This window comes from Lepidochelys olivacea (assembly GCF_965140295.1).
Source record: "Lepidochelys olivacea isolate rLepOli2 genome assembly, chromosome: 2".
Taxonomy (NCBI): domain Eukaryota; kingdom Metazoa; phylum Chordata; order Testudines; family Cheloniidae; genus Lepidochelys; species Lepidochelys olivacea.
In genome coordinates, this window is record NC_140412.1 from 216,151,968 (window position 1) to 216,176,755 (window position 24,788).

General features: G+C 41.3%; 1 protein-coding gene across 2 annotated transcripts in view; it reads left to right on the forward strand.

Annotated features, from left to right (window-relative positions):
* DGKB (diacylglycerol kinase beta) overlaps positions 1 to 24,788 on the forward strand; it is a 504,484-nt gene that overhangs the window by 97,038 nt on the left and 382,658 nt on the right. For both annotated transcript variants that reach the window (XM_084618553.1, XM_084618552.1), the window contains exons 3-4: positions 14,005 to 14,081; positions 18,893 to 18,913. In XM_084618553.1, coding sequence (XP_084474679.1) covers positions 14,005 to 14,081; positions 18,893 to 18,913 — 98 coding nt within the window. The remainder of the gene's footprint in view (positions 1 to 14,004; positions 14,082 to 18,892; positions 18,914 to 24,788) is intronic.

Consider the following 24,788-nt stretch of genomic DNA (forward strand, 5'->3'; position numbering starts at 1 on the left):
TTTTTGGGAAGCAATTCTTGTCTCGCAGCATGTTGACTTTCTACGGTAGGTGTGCTTCAAAGAAACACCCACAAAACTACCTCTATTTATACCATAGCTGTTTTGCAAGTTAAAAAGCACTGTCACCTGGGACTAAAATTCATCAATCAGCTTTTAAACTTATTTTTAGGTACCATGGTGTGCCTTCTTTATTTTTTGTTTTAGAAATCGCGTCCCAACCTGTGCTAGGACACACCATTCATGTTTCTTGTCCTTGACAGGATTCCTGTGTACTAATGCTACAGTTTTATGAAAGTGTCAGGGGATACTTGACATGGGTAAGCAGAATTGTGGGAAGAGCATAAAACTTTCAGTTAATATAACCTCCCAATGCACACGCATACAATGAATATCATATTAATAATGTAATACTACGCCTAACATATATGTATTGGCTAACAGACCCCTCTGCATTAATATTAACATTTTATAGATGAGGATACTACTTACCTCCCTCAACGAACTACCCTAAGGATTAATTAAATAAATTTGGAAAAGTGTTTCAAATGTTGTTCATAATATCACTTTTTTATTAGTAGATACAGGGACTGTTTGTCAAGCAAATTGGACCCAGGTCCTGATTGGAGCCTCTAGGCACTATGATAACACAAATAATTATTAATAGTAAATTCTGCTTTTAGTTACACAGGTGAAACGACAATTGAAGTCGGTGGGAGAGGCACTTCTGTAACAGAGCAGAATTCAGCTCCAAATTTGTTATGTGATTGCCATCACTAATCATACCTGCAGTGAGAGTCATGTGAAGCGTTTACTGAGTACTAATTTGAAAATCATCCCACTGCTTACATTTATGATAACCTGAGTAGACCTTTTTTATGGCTACCTTGATTTTCTAAACAAATGATGCATTTTTTCTCATGTCCACAGTAAAGGATGCCAGGAAGAATTATTAAGAATGACTGACATTTTCCTCTCAGTATAAGGAGTAAAGCTGTCTCCCTAAAGTACAAAATATACACTTTGTTCAGCATTATCCATGCATTTCTAAAATTTATGTGATGTTCTTACAGAGAACTTCCCTGGGCCAGTGTACAATTCCTTCCTGTCCAGTGTGTGTGTATGGGGGTACTGTAGAGATTCTGGATCCCTTGTTTGAGCAGTTGGGTGAAAAAATATAGGGAGTGGACAGAATTTTGGTTCCATCTGCACATTATCCCATTTGATTTTTATTTATTTAGGCAGTTCAACATAAATAATACTGAATGTTTCCTGCTTAGAGTTCTCTTGACTATTTAGTATATGTGTCAATCTTTCTGTGTATACACTTCCATAGAAGGAACGTTATCAGAAGTGTGGTGTCCAAAGGGTCTGATTTTGGACCCTGAATATGCAATTGTGATATTCTTTTACTTGACAGTTATAAGGTAATGATACAATAAAATAGTTTTCAGAGTAGTAGCTGTGTTAGTCTGTATTTGCAAAAAGAAAAGGAGTACTTGTGACACCTTAGAGACTAACAAATTTATTTGAGCATAAGCTTTCATGAGCAACAGCTCACTTCATCGGATGCATTCAGTGGAAAATACAGTGGGGAGATTTATATACATAGAGAACATGAAACAAGGGGTGTTACCATACACACTTTAATGAGAGTGATCACTTAAGGTGAGCTATTACCAGCAGGAGAGCAGGGGGTTGGGGGGGGGGGAGAGAAAACCTTTCCTAGTGATAATGAAGGTGGGCCATTTCCAGCACTTGACAAGAACGTCTGAGGAACAGTGGGGGGTGGGGGTGGGGGTGGGAAATAAACATGGGGAAATAGTTTTACTTTGTGTAATGACTCATCCATTTCCAGTCTCTATTCAAGCCTAAGTTAATTGTATCCAGTTTGCAAATTAATTCCAATTCAGCAGTCTCTTGTTGGAGTCTGTTTTTGAAGGTTTTTTGTTGAAGGATTGCCACTTTTAGGTCTGTAATCAAGTGACCAGAGAGATTGAAGTGTTCTCCGATTGGATTTTGAATGTTATAATTCTTGACGTCTGATTTGTGTCCATTTATTCTTTTACGTAGAGACTGTCCAGTTTGATGAATGTACATGTTTATTCCCCCCCACCCCCCACTGTTCCTCAGACGTTCTTGTCAACTACTTCTTGTCAAAGTAGCTCCCACTTTGATCGAAGGCATAGGAAGATTTAAGTCAATACTTACTGATATGATTCCATGGGGAATTTTTGTGTTTTGAAGGAAAGCAGAATTTGGCCTGGGAAAGTATAAATACTGCCTTTCTAGAATTCTGCGTTCGCTTGTAGTTCAGATTCTTGTTCCTAAATTCAGACCGTTCTTCTGAATCTTTAAATTAATAAACTTAATATATTCCATAGATACTGTAAAGATATCCTGATCCCAAATAGAGACCAAGAAAAATTATACTAGAAGTAGGAAAGAAATAGAACCTTAAAATTGTTTTAAATTGGGAAAAATTCTCCTAAAAATGTAACTGGACTAAGTTTTTTATAGCATTTGAATCTGACAACATTGTAACTTAAACTGACTTGATACTGATTTAAACTACAGGTTTTCACCTGTATCTGTCAGAGTTATTGTTTACATCTTGTGTATCATGCTAAACTCCCTTCCCTTGATTTACTAAATTATCTGGCTTACTGCTTAAAAGAGCTACCCTTAAAATCTTTGGTTTGATAAATACATAACGCAATCTAATTTGTACTTCTTGTTGTGTTCAGATTGGGAAAAATCATTGGTTAATTTTTGTTTTGATTTGCTTCAACGAGATTCCTAACTTTAAGTACTATTGAGAACTAGTAACTTCATTAAATTATGGTTTTGCTCTGCCCTGTATCTTACGCACTTATCCTCTGTAGCTATGCTGTTTTTGCATGTGTGAATTACCTGCCATGAGAGAAGCATCTCTAGATCTTGCCCACTTGTAATATGGGTGAGTGAGAAAAGTTATCTTTTTAACTTCAGAATCTCACTTCAATAGTTTTTGGGGTGTGTGATATAAGTTTTAGAATACTTTTATGTTAACTTTAATTATCATATTTTTCTAACTACAGAGGGCAAGTCTACACTAGAGCACTACATTGGCACAGCTGCAGCACATCTGGTGAAGACATGCTATGCAGACAGGAAAACGTTCTCCCATTGGCATAATTATTCCATCTCTGTGAGAGACGGAAGCTATGTCAGCAGGAAAGTGTCTCCTGATGACATAGCGTTAGTGTGGGCAGTGCTTACGTTGATGTGTTATGAGTTATGAGGAGAGGCTGAGGGAGCTGGGATTGTTTAGCCTGCAGAAGAGAAGAATGAGGGGGGATTTGATAGCTGCTTTCAACTACCTGAAAGGGGGTTCCAAAGAGGATGGCTCTAGACTGTTCTCAATGGTAGCAGATGACAGAATGAGGAGTAATGGTCTCAAGTTGCAGTGGGGAAGGTTTAGATTGGATATTAGGAAAAACTTTTTCACTAAGAGGGTGGTGAAACACTGGAATGCGTTACCTAGGGAGGTGGTAGAATCTCCTTCCTTAGAGGTTTTTAAGGTCAGGCTTGACAAAGCCCTGGTTGGGATGATTTAACTGGGAATTGGTCCTGCTTTGAGCAGGGGGTTGGACTAGATGACCTTCTGGGGTCCCTTCCAACCCTGATATTCTATGATTCTATGATTCTATGTAACTTACGTTGCTCAGGGTATCCTGTTCGTACCCCTGAGCAACACAGGTTACATTGATTTAAGTGGAAGTGTAGCCCAGTCCATAGTTGCCTAATGCTTTAATGCAGGCATGCTCATGTGCTGCATGTAGCTCTTTTACAGTTAACATGCGGCTTATGGAGCCCTCCCCGTCCCCGCCCCCATTCTCCATCTACCAGATTTGGGGGGAGCTTCCGTCCTGTGCCAGAGTGGTAGGGGGTAGGGGCTTCTGCCCTGTGATGAAGGGAGTCTCAGGGCTTTAGCCCTGTGGGGGGATGCTGGGGCTCGAGGCAGGTGTGCCGAGGCTTGGGGCTTCAGCAGGAGTGGGACTGAAGCCCCAGCAGGCATGCCCCACGGGGCAGAAGCCCCAAGCCCTGGCAGGCATGCCCTGTGGCTCTCAAACTTCTGCAGATTATCTTGTGCGGCTCGGAGGGTCAGTAAGTTTGGACACCCTTGTTTTAATTCTTTACACTTCAAACTAGCCTTATTTCCATTTTTCTGTGTGGATGGTAACTGCTACCGGTTTGCCTGTGTTTATTCCAATTACTAAGTATTGTGCTCCTTTCATTACTTTTCTGCATATCCTACTTTTCTTGATAGTGTTTATACAATATATGTATGTGTGCTTTGTCTGTGACCATCTGTATCTAAAACAGGGGTGGGCAAACTTTTTGGACCAAGGGCCACATCTGGGAATAGAAATTGTATGGCGGGCCATGAAAGCTCACAAGATTGGGGTTGGGGTGCAGGGGTGGTGGTGAGGGCTCTGGCTGGGGGAATGCGGGCTCTGGGGTCGGGCTGGAGATGAGGAGTTTAGGGTGTAGGAGAGTGCTCTGGACTGGGACTAAGGGGTTTGGAGGGTGGGAGAGGGATCAGGGCTGGGGCAGGGGGGCTGGGGTGTGGTAAGGGGTAGGCTGCCTGCTAGGGATGCAGGCTCCGGGGTGGGGCTGCAGATGAGGGGTTTGGGGTGCAAGAGGGTGCTCCAGGCTGGGATCAAGGGGTTTGGAGGGTGGGAGGGGGATAAGGGCTGGGGCAGGGGATTGGGGCATGGGGAGAGGCTCAGGAGTGCTGTGTCCAAGTGGCGCTTACCTCAAGCAGCTCCCAGAAGCAGTGGCATGTCCCTTCTCCAGCTCCTATGCAGAGGCATGGCCAGGCAGCTCCGCATGCTGCCCCGTCCACAGGTGCTGCCCCTGCAGCTCCCATTGGAGCGCTGCAGGGGGCCATTGGAGCAGGGCCATTGGAGTGCGTAGGAGCCAGAGGGGAGCCGTGCTGTGGCTTCCGGGAGCCGTGTGGAGCAGCCCACTCACTCTGGGCTCCAGCTGGAGCACCAGATCGGGGCCATGCAGCCGCTTCCAGGAGCGGCATGGTGCGGTCCCCGACCCTGTGCCCTAGCTGAAGCGCTGGATCTGGCCTCGGGCCATAGTTTGCCCACTCCTGATCTAAAAAGTCCCTTCTCCAAATTAACTGAAAGACAAAAATAGCTCCCTTACATCTAACTCTACTTTTCTAAACTGTTCACCTTGCCCATAATTCAGCTTGCAACCTTATGTACTAGCTGTATTATGATCTTTTTGTCACTGCCAACCTTTAGCGTACTAACTCCACCAAATCAAAGCTAATTCCTATCTGCTCTGCACTGTTGTATAATAATCACATTGGATGATTCTTGTACCCCAGCTTTTGTTATGTGTTGTAACCATTTCAACTAGGGTCTGTGTATCTAAATACTGATTAATTTTGAGCAGTAATGGTTGTATGCCTGTGAATTTGCCTGAGACTCATACTTAGCTCTCAGAATATTTTTTTTCTGAAGACAGAAGTAAAGAAATAGTAATGATTTATCTAGCTTTTGTTTTATATTGGCTACTTTCAATTATATTGTCCTATTAAGTTTTGTCCTAAACTGTTCTTTCATTAAGTCTTGCTATCAAGTTGAATTATAGTTGTTGTAATTTGATTACTTCATTTAAAATTATACTTCATTATCTGATTCTATTTATTTCAATTTAACCATTTAATTATGTTAAAAATTCTCAGCTACTAGTTAACCTTAATTAGGATAAACAAACTGTTGATGCTGTTAATATCTTAAATAACCGAGTAAATACCATGGTGGTTGATGCTGATATTTTTTTGAATTTTATATTCAGTTTAAACTATTAGTTTGTTCAATATTGTTAACTAACCTTGTTTAAATTTTATTTTATATTTTAGAATTTCAAGTTTAATTAAGAGGGTGCTTTGAGTTGCTACATTGTATCAGTCAGTATTTTTCTTTTTATTTGAAGTACAGTAACACCCCACTTAATGTCCTCTCACTTAAAGTTATTTCGATCTTATGTCCCTGCTCAATTACAGAACACGCTCCATTTAAAGTTGTACAGTGCTTCACTATAACATCGTTTGGCTGTCTGCTTTGTCCACAACTGGCAGTCCCCCATCAGCTCCCCTATGCCCCCCGACAGTGCCTCCCGCCAGCTGGCAGACCCTGTGGATCAGCGCTTTCTCCCTCCTCCCCCGCCCCGCCTCCTGCCCACGGCAATCAGCTGGCTTGCGGCATTCAGGAGGGAGGGGGGAGAAGCGAGGACTTGGTGCGCAGGCTCCCCCCTGTCCTGCTGCCTCCTGAACTCTGCAAACCAGCTGATTGCCATGGGCAGGAGGCAGGGGAGGGAGGGAGGAGGCTGTGCACTGAGTCTTCACTCCTCCCTGCACCCCCCTGCACCTTGAACCTCGCAAGCCAGCTGATTGCCGCAGGCAGGAGGGAGGGGAGAGGAGGGAAAACGCAGTGTGCCTCCCCCCTCCCTCCCCTGTCTCCTGCCCGCGGCAATCAGTTGGCTTGCGGTGTTCAGGGAGCAGGGGAGGGGGGATGGGGAACCTACATGCCGCATCCTCGCTCCTCCCCCCATCCCTCTTGAACGCTGCAAGCCAGCTGATTGCTGCGGACAGGAAGCAGGGGAAGGAGGGGAAGAAGCGGGACGCGGCATGCAGAGTAAAGGGGCAGAAGCTGGGGGAAGAAGAGGCGGTTAAGGGTGGGGGCGTGGGGGAAGGCGGGGAGTGGGCGGGCTGAGGGTTGAGCCCCCCCACCCCTGGTGCTTGCAGAGTAGGGGAAGCTGCTGCTGCTGTTGAGCAACGTGCTTCTCCTAGCTTACAGCACCTTCAGCCTCCTTGCCTGCCTCTTTGTCTCCAGTGCCAGTGGGCTGTGCCTGTGTAGGGTAAGGCAGGGGCACTTCCGAACTATCGTACTGTACTGTACTGTATGGCAAAAAAAAAATTTCCCTGGAACCTAACGCCCGCCCACCCCCCCCATTTACATTCATTCTTATGGGGAAATCGGATTCACTTAACATCGTTTCACTTCAAGTCACATTTTTCAGGAACATAACTACAACGTTAAGTGAGGAGTTACTGAAGCTCATTTGCATACTTCTTATTTTAATTGTTTGGTTTCTTTTATCATTTTTGAATACTTGAATAAACATTTGATTTCAAAGTCAAGTTCATTTGTTTATTGTGTGGCATTCCTTAATGGAGAAAGAATCCTTGGTAACTTTTATGTGATGCAGTGTCATTAATAACAATAATAATTAATTCTATCTCTTGATTTATTTTCCTGAATTAGTTGTAGGAGAAGCAATTAATTCTAATGATTTGTTTTCTCTGAATTATTAATTTTAATAATTGTTTGTTTTCTTTTTGTGATTTTCTTTTTAACATTACCTGGTACCCATCCCCTTTCTGCCCCACAAAAGTACAAGGCCAAATCCTGCTTGCCCCCCTTATTTGGATATCATCAATAATAATATTTTAATAATTGTATTACCATAGCACCTGGGAGCCCTAGTCATAGGCCGGGATCTTATTGTGGTAGGTGCTGTGCTAGTCTCACAGACATCAGTAAGACTTCTTCTCATTTTACTCACATGAGGATCTGGCTCATAACGAGGTCACTGCTGTGTGTGTGTCAGGGGAAGGTAATGTCGAAGCTTGGATAAATTGTTTCTTGGGATCTTTAAACTGTATTTCCATTATTTCTTTTAACAAATTCAATAGGGAAGCTGTACATCCATAAAGAGAAAAAACAAAGTCCAAAGAAACACAAGAGAACATATTTTCAGGGATATAAAACAGTGTGCAGCCAAGGTCTCAAAACACATGGAAAAAAATAAATAATAAAGGGATTACTGCATACTAGTTTTAATGATAAAAACAGAAAAACAAAACTGGCCATAATTTTTTTTAAAAGCCACAAGCTAATTAAAAACATAATTAAAAACCTAAACATGCTCATTTTATTTCAACAGTTAAAGTCTGATGTGCAAATGTTTAAACTCCAGAGGGGCTTCCTATGGCCATAATAGTATGTACTGGAACCACAGAGTGGTTAGATTGGTATTCATTTTGGATGATTTATTGTTTTCCCCCCCTCTCCTGAGTAATGCCATTGTACCACAGTCTCTTCACCTCTACATACTAGAATTTTCATGCGTAAATGTATGTATTTAAGAAAAATGGCGGTCTTGTGTTTAAGATCATGTATTAGGACTGAGGAAACCTGGATTCAGTTTGCAGCTCTGCTACAGACTGAGAGCGTGGCGTTGGGCAAGTTGTTCCGGCTTCATTCCTGAAGACTTGTTCATGTGCTTAATATTATATATTGTGAGTAGTCCCATTAAAGTCACTCAGGCCCCTTCGTTTGTTCGGTTAAATGTGCAGAATAAGATCCTTAATCTCTTTGAGTCTCAGTTCCCCATCTGTAAATTATGAATCAGATGACTTCTTTGTCTGATGAATTAGATTGTAAGGTCTTTGGGGTAGGGATTGTCTCTCTCTATGCGTAGGCAGCAGGTAGCTAGGGCTAGAGGGAACTCGGTCCCCCCAAATCAGAACCACCCCACTGCCCATGCACAAAGCCCAGAGCCTTTGGTGGCACCAGGGCCTGCTTGGCACTGAGCTGTCTGGCTGCCCAATAGCAGGAGAAGCAGGAAGAGTCCCCAGAGATCAGCAGCAATTGGTGAGGCAAGTCTGTTGGGCCCTGGCATAGTGCTGCAGGCAGAATTCATCCCCAGTGTGGCCATCGAGCCTGCTCCATCCATGGTGTGGTGGTGGCAAGTCTGTCCCACATCTCTGGTCTCTGCAAGAAGAGCTGGGGCTGATGTAAGGGAGTCAAAGGGAGGAGAGGTGAAGAGGCTGCACAGGAGGAAGCCAGACATAGCGACAGCCAGCTGTGGCCGCTGACATCGCCACACCATTCCCTGCATTCCCAACCCCCTCCTGCCATAGACCCCCAAATAAACCCCTCCCACAGTCACCCCATTCTCCTCGCCATGACCCCCAAACCTCTCTGTCCCATAGCCCCCAGATAACCCCCAGAGCCCTGCTTAAATCCATCCAACCCCCTGATAACCTATCCCTAGGGTGACCATATTTTCCAAAGGGAAAATGGGACACTGAGTAGGTCTGGCTCAAGCCGCTCACCCATGCCCTGTCCCCCTCACCACCCGCCAACATATGGGCTGGCCTGTGTCCTGCCCCCCGCTCCTGCCACAGAGGGCTCTCATCTGAGCCCAGATTGCCCCCTGCATGGGGATGGAATTGCTCAGAGCCCTGCCTCCCTCCCACCACTCTCCCCACATGGCTGTTGCTGCTCACTTGAACCCTGCCTCTCCCTCCCCACCCCCAGTGTAGCTGGTGTTGCTGTTCGCTGGAGGCCTGATTTCCGCTTCACCCCCCTGCAGAACTGGCATCACCACTTGCCCCTCCTTCATATTCCTTTGCATCCTGCTAAGGGTGCGTGCCGCAGTTTTGGGGCAAAAGTGGGCATTTGTCCCATTTGCTCTTGCCACCTGATCATCACTTTTGCCAAAAAAAAAAAAAAAAGAAGCCAGTACAGAGATTAAAGAAAGGGACTGTCCTGGTCAAAGTGGGATGTATGGTCACCCTACCTATCCCCAAAGAAACACACCCGACACAAGTTGAAATTGCCTACTTTGGATCAATCCATAGTCCTGCTTGTAGAAACAGTCTTTCCAGGGTAATTACTTGTTACAATGGTTTCCTCACAAAGAAGGATAATAATTAGTCATTGGATGATAAATCACTTTGTTTCCTTTTTGTATTATGCCTGATCCACATCATACTTTGCAATTTGTTTAGTTTTCCCAGGAAGCATTTACTCATTAGTTGTTTTAATTATCAGTATGGTTGAGAAGGTGTTTTGTTGGATCTTCCCGTTTTCACTGGCTTATAACTTTCCAAACCAATATTTCTTATTTTATTTGATGTGGCCTTCATGTAGCAACGAAGTTTGGAAATGATCTTACAATTCAAGTCCTGTTACAGAAACCTATTAAAGCGAGCTGGGCTGAACATGCTCCCAGTATTGGTTTATGTTACCGAAACTGTGAAAGGAGAACTTGATTTCTTTTCTGATAGACCTAGTGAATGAAGGGCAGGCAATCGATGTAATATATTTGGATTACAAAAAAAAAAAAGATATATTGTCTCATGACATTTTTAAAAATTCATTCAAGTTGGCATGGATATTAATACTGTCCTATGGATTGAAAACTGCTTGAAAGACTATAAACAAGGGGAAATTATAAATGACCGTGCCTCAGTTGTTGGAAGGTATATTGTGTTGTGTCTAAAAGACTCCTGGGGAGCTGGGGCAACCTAGGCAGAACTTAGACCCTCATCCCTCCTTTTCAATTACAGGTATGCAGAGTATGGGAGAAGTATGTCATTAGACCACAGGGTCCAGCTGGCATGGATAAAGGGAAGGGGTAGAGATGCTATTGCTGAAACTTTCCCCATCTTAGTTCTACTTGAGATTTTTTTAAAGCATCACTGCTGGGAGCAGAATTAAAAATTTTCAGAAGTTATAAGAAACATATCCAACTTGTTGGTAATAGAGTTTGTATTAATTACAGTTACATATGTATATAATGTTTAAAGATTAATAAAATACCGCTGGGAAAACAAAAGAAGGAAGAGGTATAGCCATTTCTAATAAAAAGCCTTGACTCAATCTTATAGCACTTCAGAGAGGGGAGGCTTTTATTTGGGGGTAGCTTCTGGCCCAGAAAGGGGGAATTTTTATATTTCTCTATTTTACCTACCTGTCTTCCCACCAACATCAGCTTTGTGTTCCTCGGATTTAGTTTCAGCCATCCACCTTTCATACACTTGCTGATCTCAGTCAGGCTCTCAGATAGTTGGATGACTTTGCTATCAGCAAGGGAAGTGATTAGGATATAGTGCAGGTGTGTTCATATGGTTATTCAGCAGGATGGTCAGTAGAATAGATCCTTGTGAGGGGTCTCGTGAAAGAGGAGAAGTTGTCCATCAGCAAGCTCTGAATGCGGCCCAAAGGGAAGGATCTCATCCAACTGAGTGCTTTCTCTGTGAAATTCCTCAGATGACTAAATGTTTGTAGGATCGGGGCCTTAGAGCCTGAAGTGCTTCTCTGCATGGAATATGAGTTTTACAGCACTTAGCACATTGGGGCCCTAATACTGATTTGAGGCCTCCTTTGGGCACTGCAATCACATTAATGTTTAATAATACAAATAGGGCTAATTTTGCCCTGTATCTGTGTTCTTAACATATTGTATAACTCACATTATATGGTACTATTTTCCTTATTACAAAGATTTTTTTGTGTGTCTAGAAAATGAAGTGAACTTGTCTGGTGCATTTCAGATTGTGGGGCATTCACACACCATAGATCATGGAACAAGACAGCAATTAGCAACAGTCTTTCATTATCAGTGTGGATAAAAATCAATGATTTTTTTAAAAAAATAAAAAAAAATATTTAAATCAGATTTTTTTTATTTAAATCGGATTTTTTTGATAAAATGCTTTTTGAGGGAAAAAACCTATCTAAAGATAGGATTATAGCTCAAAGATATCTCATCATGGAATAGGGATTATAAATTCTAATTCTATACTATGAGACAATATATTCATGTAATGTTTATGAAAAGATTTGTAAATGAGTTCCAATAGTTCCTGGATTAGGGACCCAATTTTATGGGGTTCCACAGGTTTCTGTATAGATTATTTAGGTTAATCTTTCTATGTACGCAATGGGACTCAGTGCTCAGTCTAGAAGATACCATCAGAGATTCTTAGTTTTGCAGTTCTCAAACTGTGGATTTGTGTCTCCAGAGGTAACATGCTTGTTAACAGCAAAAATGTTTTAAAATAAATAATATATAGAGGTGAGAAATAACAGACCTCAACTCTGTTGTCCCTCTGCAAATTTGTGTACACAATCAATCGCTTACCTCTCTCTAAAAGTGCAAAGTTTCAAAAAGTTCAATGAATAGAAGATTGTTGGGGGTGGAATAGATCTGGACAAGGAAAAGAAGTCTGGAGAAAAATGTGAGAAGTGAGGGACATATGCTTGTTTTGTTAAAATATTATATGTTTGCTGTTGAAGAAAAAAATCCAGAATACTTAACGTTGTTGTTTTAGTTAAATAAAACAATTTAAATGCCTGTCTGGTGAAGTTCTCCTCCTAATACAGCATGGCAAGAAAATCCTCCAAATATTAATGATTAACCTGTTGAACTGGAGATAGTTTAGCTCCCAATGACTTCATAAATGTCTGCTTCAATTATCTTTGGTAAATGAAATAACCAAACAATCATTCATTTTCTGATACAGCTGTAAAACTAATCTGAAGAGTTTTCAGCATAAATCCCTATTTAAAAATGTGTAGTGTGTACCTTCTAAAAATGAAACCTATATCTATCTCTGAGTTGTGAAGAATATGTATTAAGCTTATAACAACCAATAAGAATGCACTTTTATGTAGAAAACTTTTATGTAGAAAACCAAAATCAAGTCTTCCTGACTAGTGATTTAAATCATGATTTAAATCACTCTGCTCATCATAGTGTCTTATTCGACTATCCCTCAATACAAAGATTATGTCTGCCAAGGGGGTTCATTGGTGGGTTCTTAGGGGGCTGAGGAGTCTTCTCTGATGGATTGCAACATTGTCATGGTGGAGAGACTTGCTTGGGTTAAAGACCCTCAGAGCTATATTGTCCAGAGCTTTCATTATTATATAACTGTGAAAGCATTAGTTCTTACAGTGCTTGAACTACTCTGAAATTATTTCCCCTCAGTTTGTAATGTGTTACAACCAAGACTTTTTTTTTTTAATTACATACATTCCTCCTTGGTGTCATATTTCCCTTTTCAGGTCTATTTATTGATTTAAAGATGCACTTTCTTTTTTTAAATCAGTTTGCAGATGGTGAACTCTAAAAAGCTACCACAGTATTGTATTTTGCTGATATAACTTTAAAAAACACAGAGCTAGGCCTGCTATTTGTAACTTAAAGTGCCTGCTGAAAGCTATTTTAAGACATGACTGAGTTGTTAGTTTCTGTTAGCTGGTTGAAATAACGTGAGATGGTCATGTGTAAGTGAATGGCGTGCTTTGAAAGAATCTGAGTCCAGGGATTTGTATAGTGAATAGTTATTGAAATTTTTGTATTAATAGTGAGCAATCAGAATGTCAGTTGAAAATTATTTACCAGTTGTGAGTCAATACCTGCAGAGCATTCCTGCATGTGGAGTGCTTAAAATCATTCAATTTCAGTTTGAGAATTATAGCTGTGGGGAAAAAGAATACAAATGTTAAAGAGCCATACCGCTGCTGCGGTAGTGTTGCTTTGCGCCATTCTGCTGGGGTAAAATAACTCTTAACACTTGCATAGCTGGCCCTGGTAAGAGAATATTTGAGTGGTGTAGAGTTGGTGCAATGGCTTCTATGCCCTTCCCTGTGGCTGGTGTAGAGGGCATGGTTGCGGAGAAGGAGCATTGCCCTGGTCTTCCTTGCATTCTGGTGTGTCCTGGCTGCTTTCATGACTCTTGTGTCCATTGGGACCTATGCCTGAAAACATCTAGTTTAGAAACGCTGGGGAGGACTAGCCTGATCCACTGCTGGCACAGTATCAGGGGAGTGCAAAAGTGACTTAAAGTTGCTGATGTAAACGACCTTTTCTGAAATGTGTTATTCAACCACAGTCAAAGATTAGGTCAGGTACAATTTTTCAAATGTTTTTGTCTTTGTTTTTATTAAATTGGAGGGTACAATATGTTCTCTTCTTACTGCACTCGTAATTCCCATACTCCTAGAGGAGATTACGCATGCACTTTGAAAAGAGACTATATTCTCAACAGCACAAACCCAGTCTGAAACAAATAATGCCTTTCTTGACTACGGTTCATACCGTATAAATCAATTTACTGTTATTTTTTCTGTTTTGTTCTAGACTCCACCAAGAAGATTAAGGATGTTCTGGAAGAATTCCATGGTAACGGTGTGCTAGCAAAATATAATCCTGAAGGGGTAATTCTTCTTTTTTATTCAGTGGTTTAAAATGTGATTAATGTAAAAAATGTTTTAAAAAATGACGTGGCAGAATAAGCATTTATAAATAGATAATTATTTACAAATTTGCTGTTTGGAGTGATGCTTTGTGCTTTTGAAAGTAAAACATATACTGAAGAACGAAAAAAAAAGATTTATTTAACTAAAAGGATCTATTAATATGATCATTTCATAGAATCATAGAAATGTAGGGCTGGAAGGGACCTCAAGAAGTGATCTAGTCCATCATTCAAAAGCCATAGAACACTCATGTTTATTCTGATGAATAATTTATTTGTGTAAACAAAGTTACAGTTGCTCTTTTATTTAAAAAAAATCACTTACAAAAATCTTTGTGGTGAAGTTAAGATGTTGCCACAGAACAATGCCTTCTGCTCCATATATTCTTTTGGGATGTGGGACTTCATAACACCAAATTCAAATTTAAAAAAAACCTAGAAATGCTCAGGTAAGATCTCCTCACGTATCCATGAAGGAATGTTTAGGTTAGAAAAAACAAACTTAGGAAACTCAGGCAATGCTTACTTGTGATGCTGCTTCCCATGCAACCTTAATCCTAGCCACATAAGGACGCAAACACCTTGTTGTATCATTATTTTGGGAGTGAGGAATATTTGCTTGAATTGCAAATTGCCTGAGAGTAATATTAGGAAATTCTACAATGTATTGTTAGGTTCTGTAATTGCAGTAGTGCAGTTAGACCAATAAGGAGAGGTAGCTCAGTGTGTCCAGCATGATTCCTGTATCAGTGCGGCTACACAAGCTACTACAGGGCCTTGAATATGAATTCTGATTTGGAGTTATGGCGGACACGGATATAATGCCCATTATTATTAGGAGGAGTAGGCGCACTCTGATGTTACCAGTTCCTATTGCAATCAGTGTAGGATAATTAAGGTTGTGTTAGCTCAAGTTTAACCACAAGTTACTAGGCTTCATGCAGGAATTATTGGGTGAAATTCTATGGGCTGTGCTGTGCATGAAATTGGACTAGATGATCACATTGGTCCATTCAGGCCTTAAAATATATGCAGAAGTGGGACCTTGGCTGGTTTTAATAAACTTTTTTTTAAATATTAACTTTCTTTAGTAATATGTAGGGAATCCTTAGCTGAACAGGGAGCTGCAAAATTTATGCTGCTTTTGGTATTGCCCTCAATTCTTGTAGGGAGTTCTTATCTATGGATATGGGATCTTAATCAGTATTTAAAATAAATATATATATTTAAGAAAAAGCATTTCCGTTTATCTTTAAAAGTATTTTTCTATTTAAACCTATGGAATAAAGCCACATACTACTCTTTAGCACATCCATATAATGTATATCAAAACAGCTAATTAGCTCAATATGTATTTTCCTTCTTGGCATATTTTTCTGTGACTTATATGGAATTCATAATATGAGAGCACTTGTGCTAAGTAAACTTTGTTGTGAATCAGTTCCCATATATATTACTTTGTATTGTATATATTAAAGACAAGAAACATTGGCAACTAAAGCCCCTTGAACTTTGAGATCTTCTGTGATACTTCAAATTGTGGTGGTAAAATGCAATAATAAGTAATTTTATCTGACCTCTGGATCTGTATGTATCTGTAGAGCAGTGGTTCTCAACCTATTTATCATTGTGGGCCACATGCACACAATATATATACTACCTGTATGGCCCTGAGGATGTCACATGGGCTGCAGCTGTGTGGTAATTGGGCACCTGCGGATTGAGAACCATTGCCGTAGAGCTATGAGTTATCCTTGGCTGATCATCTTGAATCCGCATTATTTTTATGCCTGGAGTTATGTTATGAAACTTTGTAGTGTACTATATTTATGGAGATAAAAGAGCCTAAACAATCTCATGTTCCAGATTTCTCCTTGTCCTGTGGGTTCAACACTGTATTCCACTCTAGTGCTGTTGTAGTGCAATTCATTATATGCCACTTTAATAATCAGATTGCTCCAGTACAATTATTACCTTTTTGACATTCAAAACTGAGTTTTGAAATCATGGGGTCTTGTTTCTTCATTGTCTTTCACCTTGTAGAGTCACATAAAGCTGTGCAGAGCGGTCAGATTGGGAGGTTAGTTCAGCAATGGAGATGATGAACTTGGCCATCAGAGGGTTATCCAACATAGGAGGGGACCCTCAAGTGTCATGGACCTGATTGTAGCAGCTCCTATGCCACTCCCTCTTCCTGCTTTTGGTGTAGGGAATGTGACTGTGGCTTCTGTAAAGACCATTGATTCCCAGACATCATTTCAGTCTCACTGTGGTCATTGTCAGCTGGCATAGTTTGGAGCAACCTTTTAGACTTGCTAGGGGATGAGCTCCTAAAACTCATCTCCGTTATTCAGGATTTATCTCAGCTAGTGCATGGCACCCACTGGCCCTTTAGAAGAGCTATATTGAAGAAATAGTCAAGGTTAAGTTAAGAAAGTAGATGGAGCCAAAGACAATGAAATGTTTATGTATAGCAAGACCAGGGCTCTGTTGTAACAAGACTGTTTCAAGGCAGGCTGTTTCAGCAATTTGTGTGGCTCAAGGGGACATGCTGTGGCCATTGGATCTAAGCTGCACCTATGAACTGTGAGTTTGAGATCCTGTCTTTGTCAGAAACGTGAGAGCACTAGGTGGGTGTATTGCTACTATCCACCTGTGTCAAGGGGATTTTATACTTTTGGGTTTCAGAGTAACAGCCATGTTGCGTATACTTTTGGGGACATTTGCCCTCATTAAAGCTACTTTACAAGGGTATCTGTTTCCTGGGAGGCCCCTCTCTATGCCCCCCATGTGAGTTGGGGTCTGGAAGAGCCTAGTCCCTCTGTGTGGGAAGCTGAGAATAAGCATGTGTGGAACTTGCACCTAGTGCCAAGACTAAGGTGAGTCTTGGGCATGGGCATGCTTGGTGCACAGCACAGACTCACAAGTGCAGTCATTGGGGAGAGGAATAAGAACACCCACTGAGATTAATAGAGCAGTTCACATGTCTCAGAGCTATTGTTTAAAGCTGTATTGATCTCCCTGGGGTGTTCTCGTTTAGCTGAGAACATGTCATTAACATGAAATGGGCCACTTCATCTCTCTGAGGTTATGTTTACTCTGCAATAAAAGACTGGTGGCTCGCCCAGGTCAGCTGACTCAGCTCAGGCTGCATATAAAATTGTAATGTACTGTGACCCTCCCCACCTCTCAGGGTCCTAGAGCCCAGGCTCCAGCTCAAGCCCGAAAGTCTTCCCTGCAATGTTATAGCCACACGAGTCTGAGTCAGTTGAGTCACACCATAAGCCTTCTATGCTGCATATGCTTGTCCCAGATTTTTGGGGTAGTGACTCTGCAACTCCATTCTCCTGCCTCTTTCTGCCCCCTGCCTCTGGTACATGCACACCTCACAGACTCACCACTTTCCCACCTCCGTATGGCCTGGTAGCATGAAGTGGCAAGATGGAGTTGGTGAGAGCGTGTGTGTGTGTGTAGGGTGTACTCAAAGCAGCTGGTGTGTGTGTGGGGGGGTGTTGGCGTAGTAGGTGTGCATGGAGGTGGCTTGGAATAACAAGCATGTTGGAGGGAATGAGGTAGTCGTAGCGGAGTAGTGATCTCGGCAGTTAGTGGGGAATATATGAGTCAGAGCAAGTGAGGGGTGGTGTGGAAACTGTGCAGAAGAGTGTGTGGTGGAAAGAAGGGGTCAGAGAGGTGCAGTGGAGGATGTTGTCGGGTCTGCAGCTCTGTCTCCAACATCCCCCACATACATCAATCAAACAATGATAGGTACTAATATGGCCCTAACACTATAGCATCTGAGCATCTCACAATCTTTAATGTATTTACCCTCACAAGACCCACATGAGGTAGGGAGGTGCTGTCATCCCCACTTTTACAGATAGGAAACTGAGATACAGAGAGTCCAAATGACTCGACTGAGGTCACACAGGGAGTCTGTCGCAGAGCAAAGAATTAAACCTGGGTCTCTTAAGTCCCATGTCCTTATCCTGGACCACCCTTCCTCTCAGATCACCCACAATGTCCGTTCCCCCTTCAAAAAATATCTCCACTGACTCCATACTTGTTCCCATATCCTCTGCTCAGCCTATGGGTCTCATGTTGATGCCTGCCTCTTCTTGGGGAGGACAGTACAGAAGAGAGAACTAGGCTGTACGAACAGGCAGAGAGATCTGAGATAGAATTCATACCCAGAACACAGCTTCTAGAGATACATCTAGAGTGGTAATTTTTGCTCTGAAGTAGTTTTGAGCATTTGTAGATAAATGGCAAAAGTTAATACAATCCCTTCATCCAAAGCACTGCTTTGATTTACTTATTGTACAAATGATAGGAAACGTAGCATTTCATCACAGGTTTTTAAATGGTGCTGACCAGAGACTATCCTTTGCGCTTGTAGTTAAACTGCTCAGAACTGGTTCAGCAACACCGGTTGCTGACATCCATTGTTGACCACAGATAACTTACACAAACTACATTGGGCTGATGGTGAAAGTTGCAAGACATTGTTTTCATTGTTATTTTTCCTTGGATATCTATCATTGCATGGTTAAAAACCAAATGCTTGCACTGTCTAACTAATCAAGACTAGACCCATTTTTAACAACTATTCTAACATAAAATAATAGAATGTTTGTTCTCTTTCAAACCTGTTTATCTACAAAACGAAACTTTCAACTAAAATAGTCCTATTATAAAAACAGAGTCTGAGTGTTACTATATATACTGCATTAATATGTGTGTTCTCTCTTTCTTTCTTTGCATGCACTACAGAAACAAGACATTCTTAATCAAGTAAGTAATCGTTCTTTATTAGATTTTTTGTTATTGCTAATATGAACAGTGATTGTATGTTTGCAGGGTTCCACTGAAACATTCATATATTGATAAATATTTCACGTGGCCACTCTTTCAGGTAATGTATTATAATTTGAAGCTGAGAACAAGGTGTATTCTTACTAAAACAGCATGCTGTTTTTCATTAGGTGAATTTAACTTGTATCATTGTGACTGTCCAAAATTTTGCTAAAAGTGTAATTAAGAGCAACATGGAAAATTGAGGTCGGGTAATCAGCCACAAGATAATGTGTAATTTCTAGTGAGCTCTTGTAAATGTTTTCTGTTCCTGTGAGCTATTATTTTTTGAGAAGCATTAATGTGATCACATAATCTTTTAATGATCAGACTGTGTCATTCACATGTACACTGCTGTGTGATACAAAGCCAATTAGTCCCATAAACTATCTACATTTCAGAATTTGAGTAGAATATAAACTTTAGTGTAATTAGCTATATAATAACATTACCCTGTTGTGCTCAGAGCCTAAAACAACAAAATATATCCACACTACAGTAGCTAGCTAACCAGATGAATCTGGAAGTTGAAAGCTGCTTGTCTTCCCTCTGCACATCTATGCAAGGGCCAGAGACAATGTGACTCTTAAGGTTTGTAAATCCTGCTTAGTTCACAATTGAAAATGAATTTCGTAATCTTCCGTAATATCCAAAGAGCATTTATTTTCCACATAACAAAACCATGTCCAATGCAACATGGTTAGTAGCCATGGCTCTAGAGAGGCTCAGTGCTTGGAATAGGAATGTTAAAAATCAGGATTTATATTCAGGAACAAAGTGTCTGTGAGAAATATTGAGTAATGCAGTCAAACACTGTTCCTGACCTCTAAAAATCCAGTGCAGCTCTTCCTTAGCTTTCATTTATACCAAGTTCATCCATTTCCCAGACCCCCAAAACAGTGAATGAAAGATATTTATCTGGGATATGAAACCATGAGAAGAGGGAGTGAATGCTCCATCTAATTGGCTTATTATACAATAACAGCTCAAGCAGCAATATGTTTGAAGAGCCTCTGCCAACAGTGGCAGCAAGGGATTTCAGAAAATTATGTTCCTCAGCTTTCCAACTACACCACTACCCCAATATAATGTGAACCAATATAACACAAATTCGGATATAACGTGGAAAAGCAGTGCTCCGGGGGGCGGGGCTGCGCGCTCTGGTGGATCAAAGCAAATTCGATAGAATGTGGTTTCACCTATAATGCGGTAAGATTTTTTGGCTCCTGAGGACAGCGTTATATCAGGGTAGTGGTGTACTAGAGAACAGGTCAGCTAGCAAATATTACATACTAACTCAGTGGTGGGTAAACCTTTTGGCCCGAGGGCCACATCTGGGTATGGAAATTGTATGGCGGGCCATGAATGCTCATGAAACTGGGGGTTGAGGTACAGGAGGGGGTGAGGGCTCTGGCTGGGAGTGCGGGCTCTGGGGTGAGCCCAGAAATGAGGAGTTGAGGGTATGGGAAGGGGCTCTGGGCTAGGGCAGGTTCCTGGCCAATGGGAGTTGTGCTTGGGGCACAGACAGTGTGCGGAGCCCCTGGCTGCCCCTACGTGTAGGAGCCAGAGGATGGATGTGCTGCTGCTTCCGGGAGCCCCCATCCCACTCCCCGGTTGGAGCACCGGAGTGGGGCAAGCCCTGGACCCTGCTCCCTAGCGGGAGCTCGAGCACCAAATTAAAACATCTGAAGGGTTGGATGGGGCCCCCAGGCCGTAGTTTTCCCACCCCTGTACTAATTAGTTACTATCTTTCACATTCTGGGGTGCAATCTAGACCAATGAGAGGTTGTCACTGCCTGCCACTCTAACCCAGCGTGCCTTACAATGCTTTGCTGTTGTAGCTCCCACTCTCAGTTGGGCCACTCTCAGTTTAGCAGCATGCAGGTCACGCTAAGTGTCTGTGTGTAGTTGAAACCCTGATCTGGCAGCTCTGACCCCAGCAGCTTGTCATCAACACACCAGTCACACTGGCTTCCACCAGCCTTGGTTACAAACTGACTTATGACTGACATATGACTTATTTTTAAATATGATTTTATGTGTGCACAAGATTCAGCTTTTATAAGCGAGAAGCTGAAATGATTGAAATGCTAAGCCTCTCCAAAATCAGGATCATAATGGAAACAATATATGAATACAGTAGCAATTGTGGATGGTGATATTGATGATAAGAGGCAGGATAAACATTATCCCTTTTTATGTGACAGTATTTCAAAGTACTGTTTAGTGATTCACTTGAAAATGAAAGTGAGATAAACACTTTGTTGGAAGCAAGATTCAGTCAGATAACTATTGATTTTTTATATGGCTATTGATGAATTTTTAAAGGTAAAGCATTTGTAAGTTCACGAGTAGAATGAGAAGCACAGTCTTTGTTTTGGACTTGATTATGGGTTACAGCAATTCAGTTTATATCAGTTTTCTCTGATTGATAATGTGGGACAGTTGTTAAATTGATATGCTGAAACACCAATTGAAAAGCAGTTTTTCTGTGAAATTACTTGCTGCAAGAAACCATGAGAAACAAGGTGTTCTTCAGGGCAGATAATGTCCTCTTTTTTTGTAAAAAGAAAAGGAGGACTTGTGGCACTTTAGAGACTAACACATTTATTTGAGCATAAGCTTTCGTGAGCTACAGCCCACTTCTTCGGATGCATGCAGTGGAAAATACAGTGAGAAGATTTTATATACACAGAGAACATGAAACAATGGGTGTTACCATACACACTATAAGGAGAGTGATCAGGTAAGGGGAGCTATTACCAGCAGGAGAGAGAGAAACAAAAAACCTTTTGTAGTGATAATCAAGGTGGGCCATTTCCAGCAGTTGACAAGAACGTCTGAGGAACAGTGTGTGTATGTGTGTGGGGGGAAATAGTTTTACTTTGTGTAATGACACACCCACTCCCAGTCTTTATTCAAGACTAATGTAATGGTGTCCAGTTTGCAAATTAATTCCAATTCAGCAGTCTCTCGTTGGAGTCTGTTTTTGAAGTTTTTTTGTTGAAGAATTGCCACTTTTAGGTCTGTAATCGAGTGACCAGAAAGATTGAAGTGTTCTCCGACTGGTTTTTGAACGTTATAATTCCTGACGTCTGATTTGTGTCCATTTATTCTTTTACGCAGAGACTGTCCGGTTTGGCCAATGTACGTGGCAGAGGGGCATATATTACATTGGTAGATGTGCAGGTGAATGAGCCTCCGATAGTGTGGCTGATGTGATTAGACCCTATGATGGTGTCCCCTGAATAGATATGTGGGCACAGTTGGCAACGGGCTTTGTTGCAAGAATAGGTTCCTCGGTTAGTGGTTCTGTTGTGTGGTGTGTGGTTGCTGGTGAGTATTTGCTTCAGGTTGGGGGGCTGTCTGTAAGCAAGGACTGGCCTGTCTCCCAAAATCTGTGAGAGTGATGGGTTGTCCTTCAGGATAGGTTGTAGATCCTTGATGATGCGTTGGAGAGGTTTTAGTTGGGGGCTGAAGGTGACGGCTAGTGGCGTTCTGTTATTTTCTTTGTTAGGCCTGTCCTGTAGTAGGTAACTTCTGGGTACTCTTCTGGCTCTGTCAATCTGTTTCTTCACTTCAGCAGGTGGGTATTGTAGTTGTAAGAATGTTTGATAGAGATCTTGTAGGTGTTTGTCTCTGTCTGAGGGGTTGGAGCAAATGCGGTTGTATCGTAGAGCTTGACTGTAGACAATAGATAGTGTGGTGTGGTCTGGATGATTATAAGAAGATTCTATAGTGATTTCTAACATCCCTTAACTCCAGTTCCAAGATGGTGTTCTGTAAAACACACCAGAAGTTTGTGGTCATGTTCATCACAACACTCTTTTGCGAGTCCTAGTGTTTATATTGTATAATTAACAAGATAATAGAGAGACGAGATTGGTGAGGTAATGTCTTCTATTAGACCAATTTCTGTTGGTGAGACAAGCTTTCTAGCTTACACACAGCTCTTCTCCAAGTCCTGGGGACAAGATGGTTACAACAAGACATTTACAACACTGCATATAACAAAATAATGACATTCACAGTATAAAAATCTCTATAGAGGAAGGAGCGAGCAGTGGCTCCGAAGCTAATTATTTTGTTTATTAGACCCTGTGGTATGCAGCACAGTGCTCGTGATAAGAAAGCATGGTGTAAAAGAACCTTTTAAGTTGCACAAAAGAAGGTAGAAATAACATTTGGTTCCATACTGTATAGCTATTCATACTATATAGCCAGAAATCATTTTACTAATACAGTAGAACCTCAGAGTTACTAATTGTTTGTAACTCTGAAATGTTTGTAATGCTAAACAAAACATTATGGTTGTTTTTTCAAAAGTTTACAACTGAACATTGACTTCATACAGCTTTGACACTTTACTATCCAGAAATTAAATACTTCTTTCCCTTATTTTTTTTAGTGGATTATGTTTAACACATCACTATACTGTATTTGCCTTTTTTTTTTTTTGGTCTCTGCTGCTGCCTGATTGCATACTTCCAGTTCCAAATGAGGTGTGTGGTTGACTGGTCAATTCGTAACTCTGGTGTTCGTAAATCTGAGGTTCTACGGTAACAAAATCCTTTATGGGCTAAAGAACACCTGTAGATACACTTTAGACTCCTCTTGTCCTTCCCCAGATACCAGCACAGGAGATAGTCATAAGGGAGTACAGGGAGGAAAAAGAATGAGACTGTCCCAGCAGGACAAGCACCTGGATGATGTTTGCATGTGGTATCTGTTGGATTAAATCTATTTACATTTGAGCATACAGAAAAGAATGTATCAAACATCCAAAGGCTGGAGTGTCATGACACTATCTTCAATTGCCCATACATTTGCTTCAGACAGACCTTTTGTACTGATCAAATCTTTACCATCTCAGGGGTGATACAGCTGAAGAGTGTCTAGCTGCAATAAATAAAAGAAATGACAATTCACTTTTAAACAATACAGAATAATTAGTGTCTTTCTAGTGCATTCTGCCCCAATATGGTCACCATGGCCTAAAGGGATATTGTATTATTATTTTAAAATACTTAACTGATGACTGTAGCAGTTTCGCTTGGGTTATTGATGTTTGCAAAATGCCATTGCTTTCACTCCAAGATACAGGATAACCCAAATTTAGGAGAGTAGATTTAACAATACAGTTTATATATTAGAATCCGAATACTCGGGTACATCACTCATGAAAACTTGTACAGAGATTTGGTTGTGGAAAGCAAAATATATCAATGAGTGATATTGTCCCTCAGTAATTGAGAATTAGGTTGGTTGTCCATTTAGAAAATACAATCCATGAGGAAAGTATTTGTTACTTTCCTGATTGCGCTTCTCATCGGCACTCTACCTCATCCCTCCTGGTATTGCCGATGTCCAGTGATGTGTGTAGTATATGTTGTCACACCATTGGACATTTTGTCATACCAAGTGTGTGACGCGAGTTAAGGGGTTAAGCAAGAACGATACTGTGATAATTATGGCAAAAATGATACTGTGAGAGCTACTGGACAAACCTCGAAGAATTCAGTCAAAGCTTATTGAATTGAATTTAAATATTTTAGGAGCTGATTCTAAAAAAAAAAAAAAAAAAGTGTGTGTGTGTTGTTGTGGAATTCTATGAGAGATGGTGGGTCAGGTAATACCTTTTGCTAGACCAACAACTGTTTATGAGACAAGATTTTGAGCTTACACAGAGCTCTTCTTCGGGACTGGGAAAAGTACGCAGAGGGTATGTATGCAGCAACAAGACACTCGCAGCTGGCCCAGGCCAGGTGGCTCAGGCTTGTCGGGTTTGGGCTTTGGGGCTGTTTCATTCCTGTGT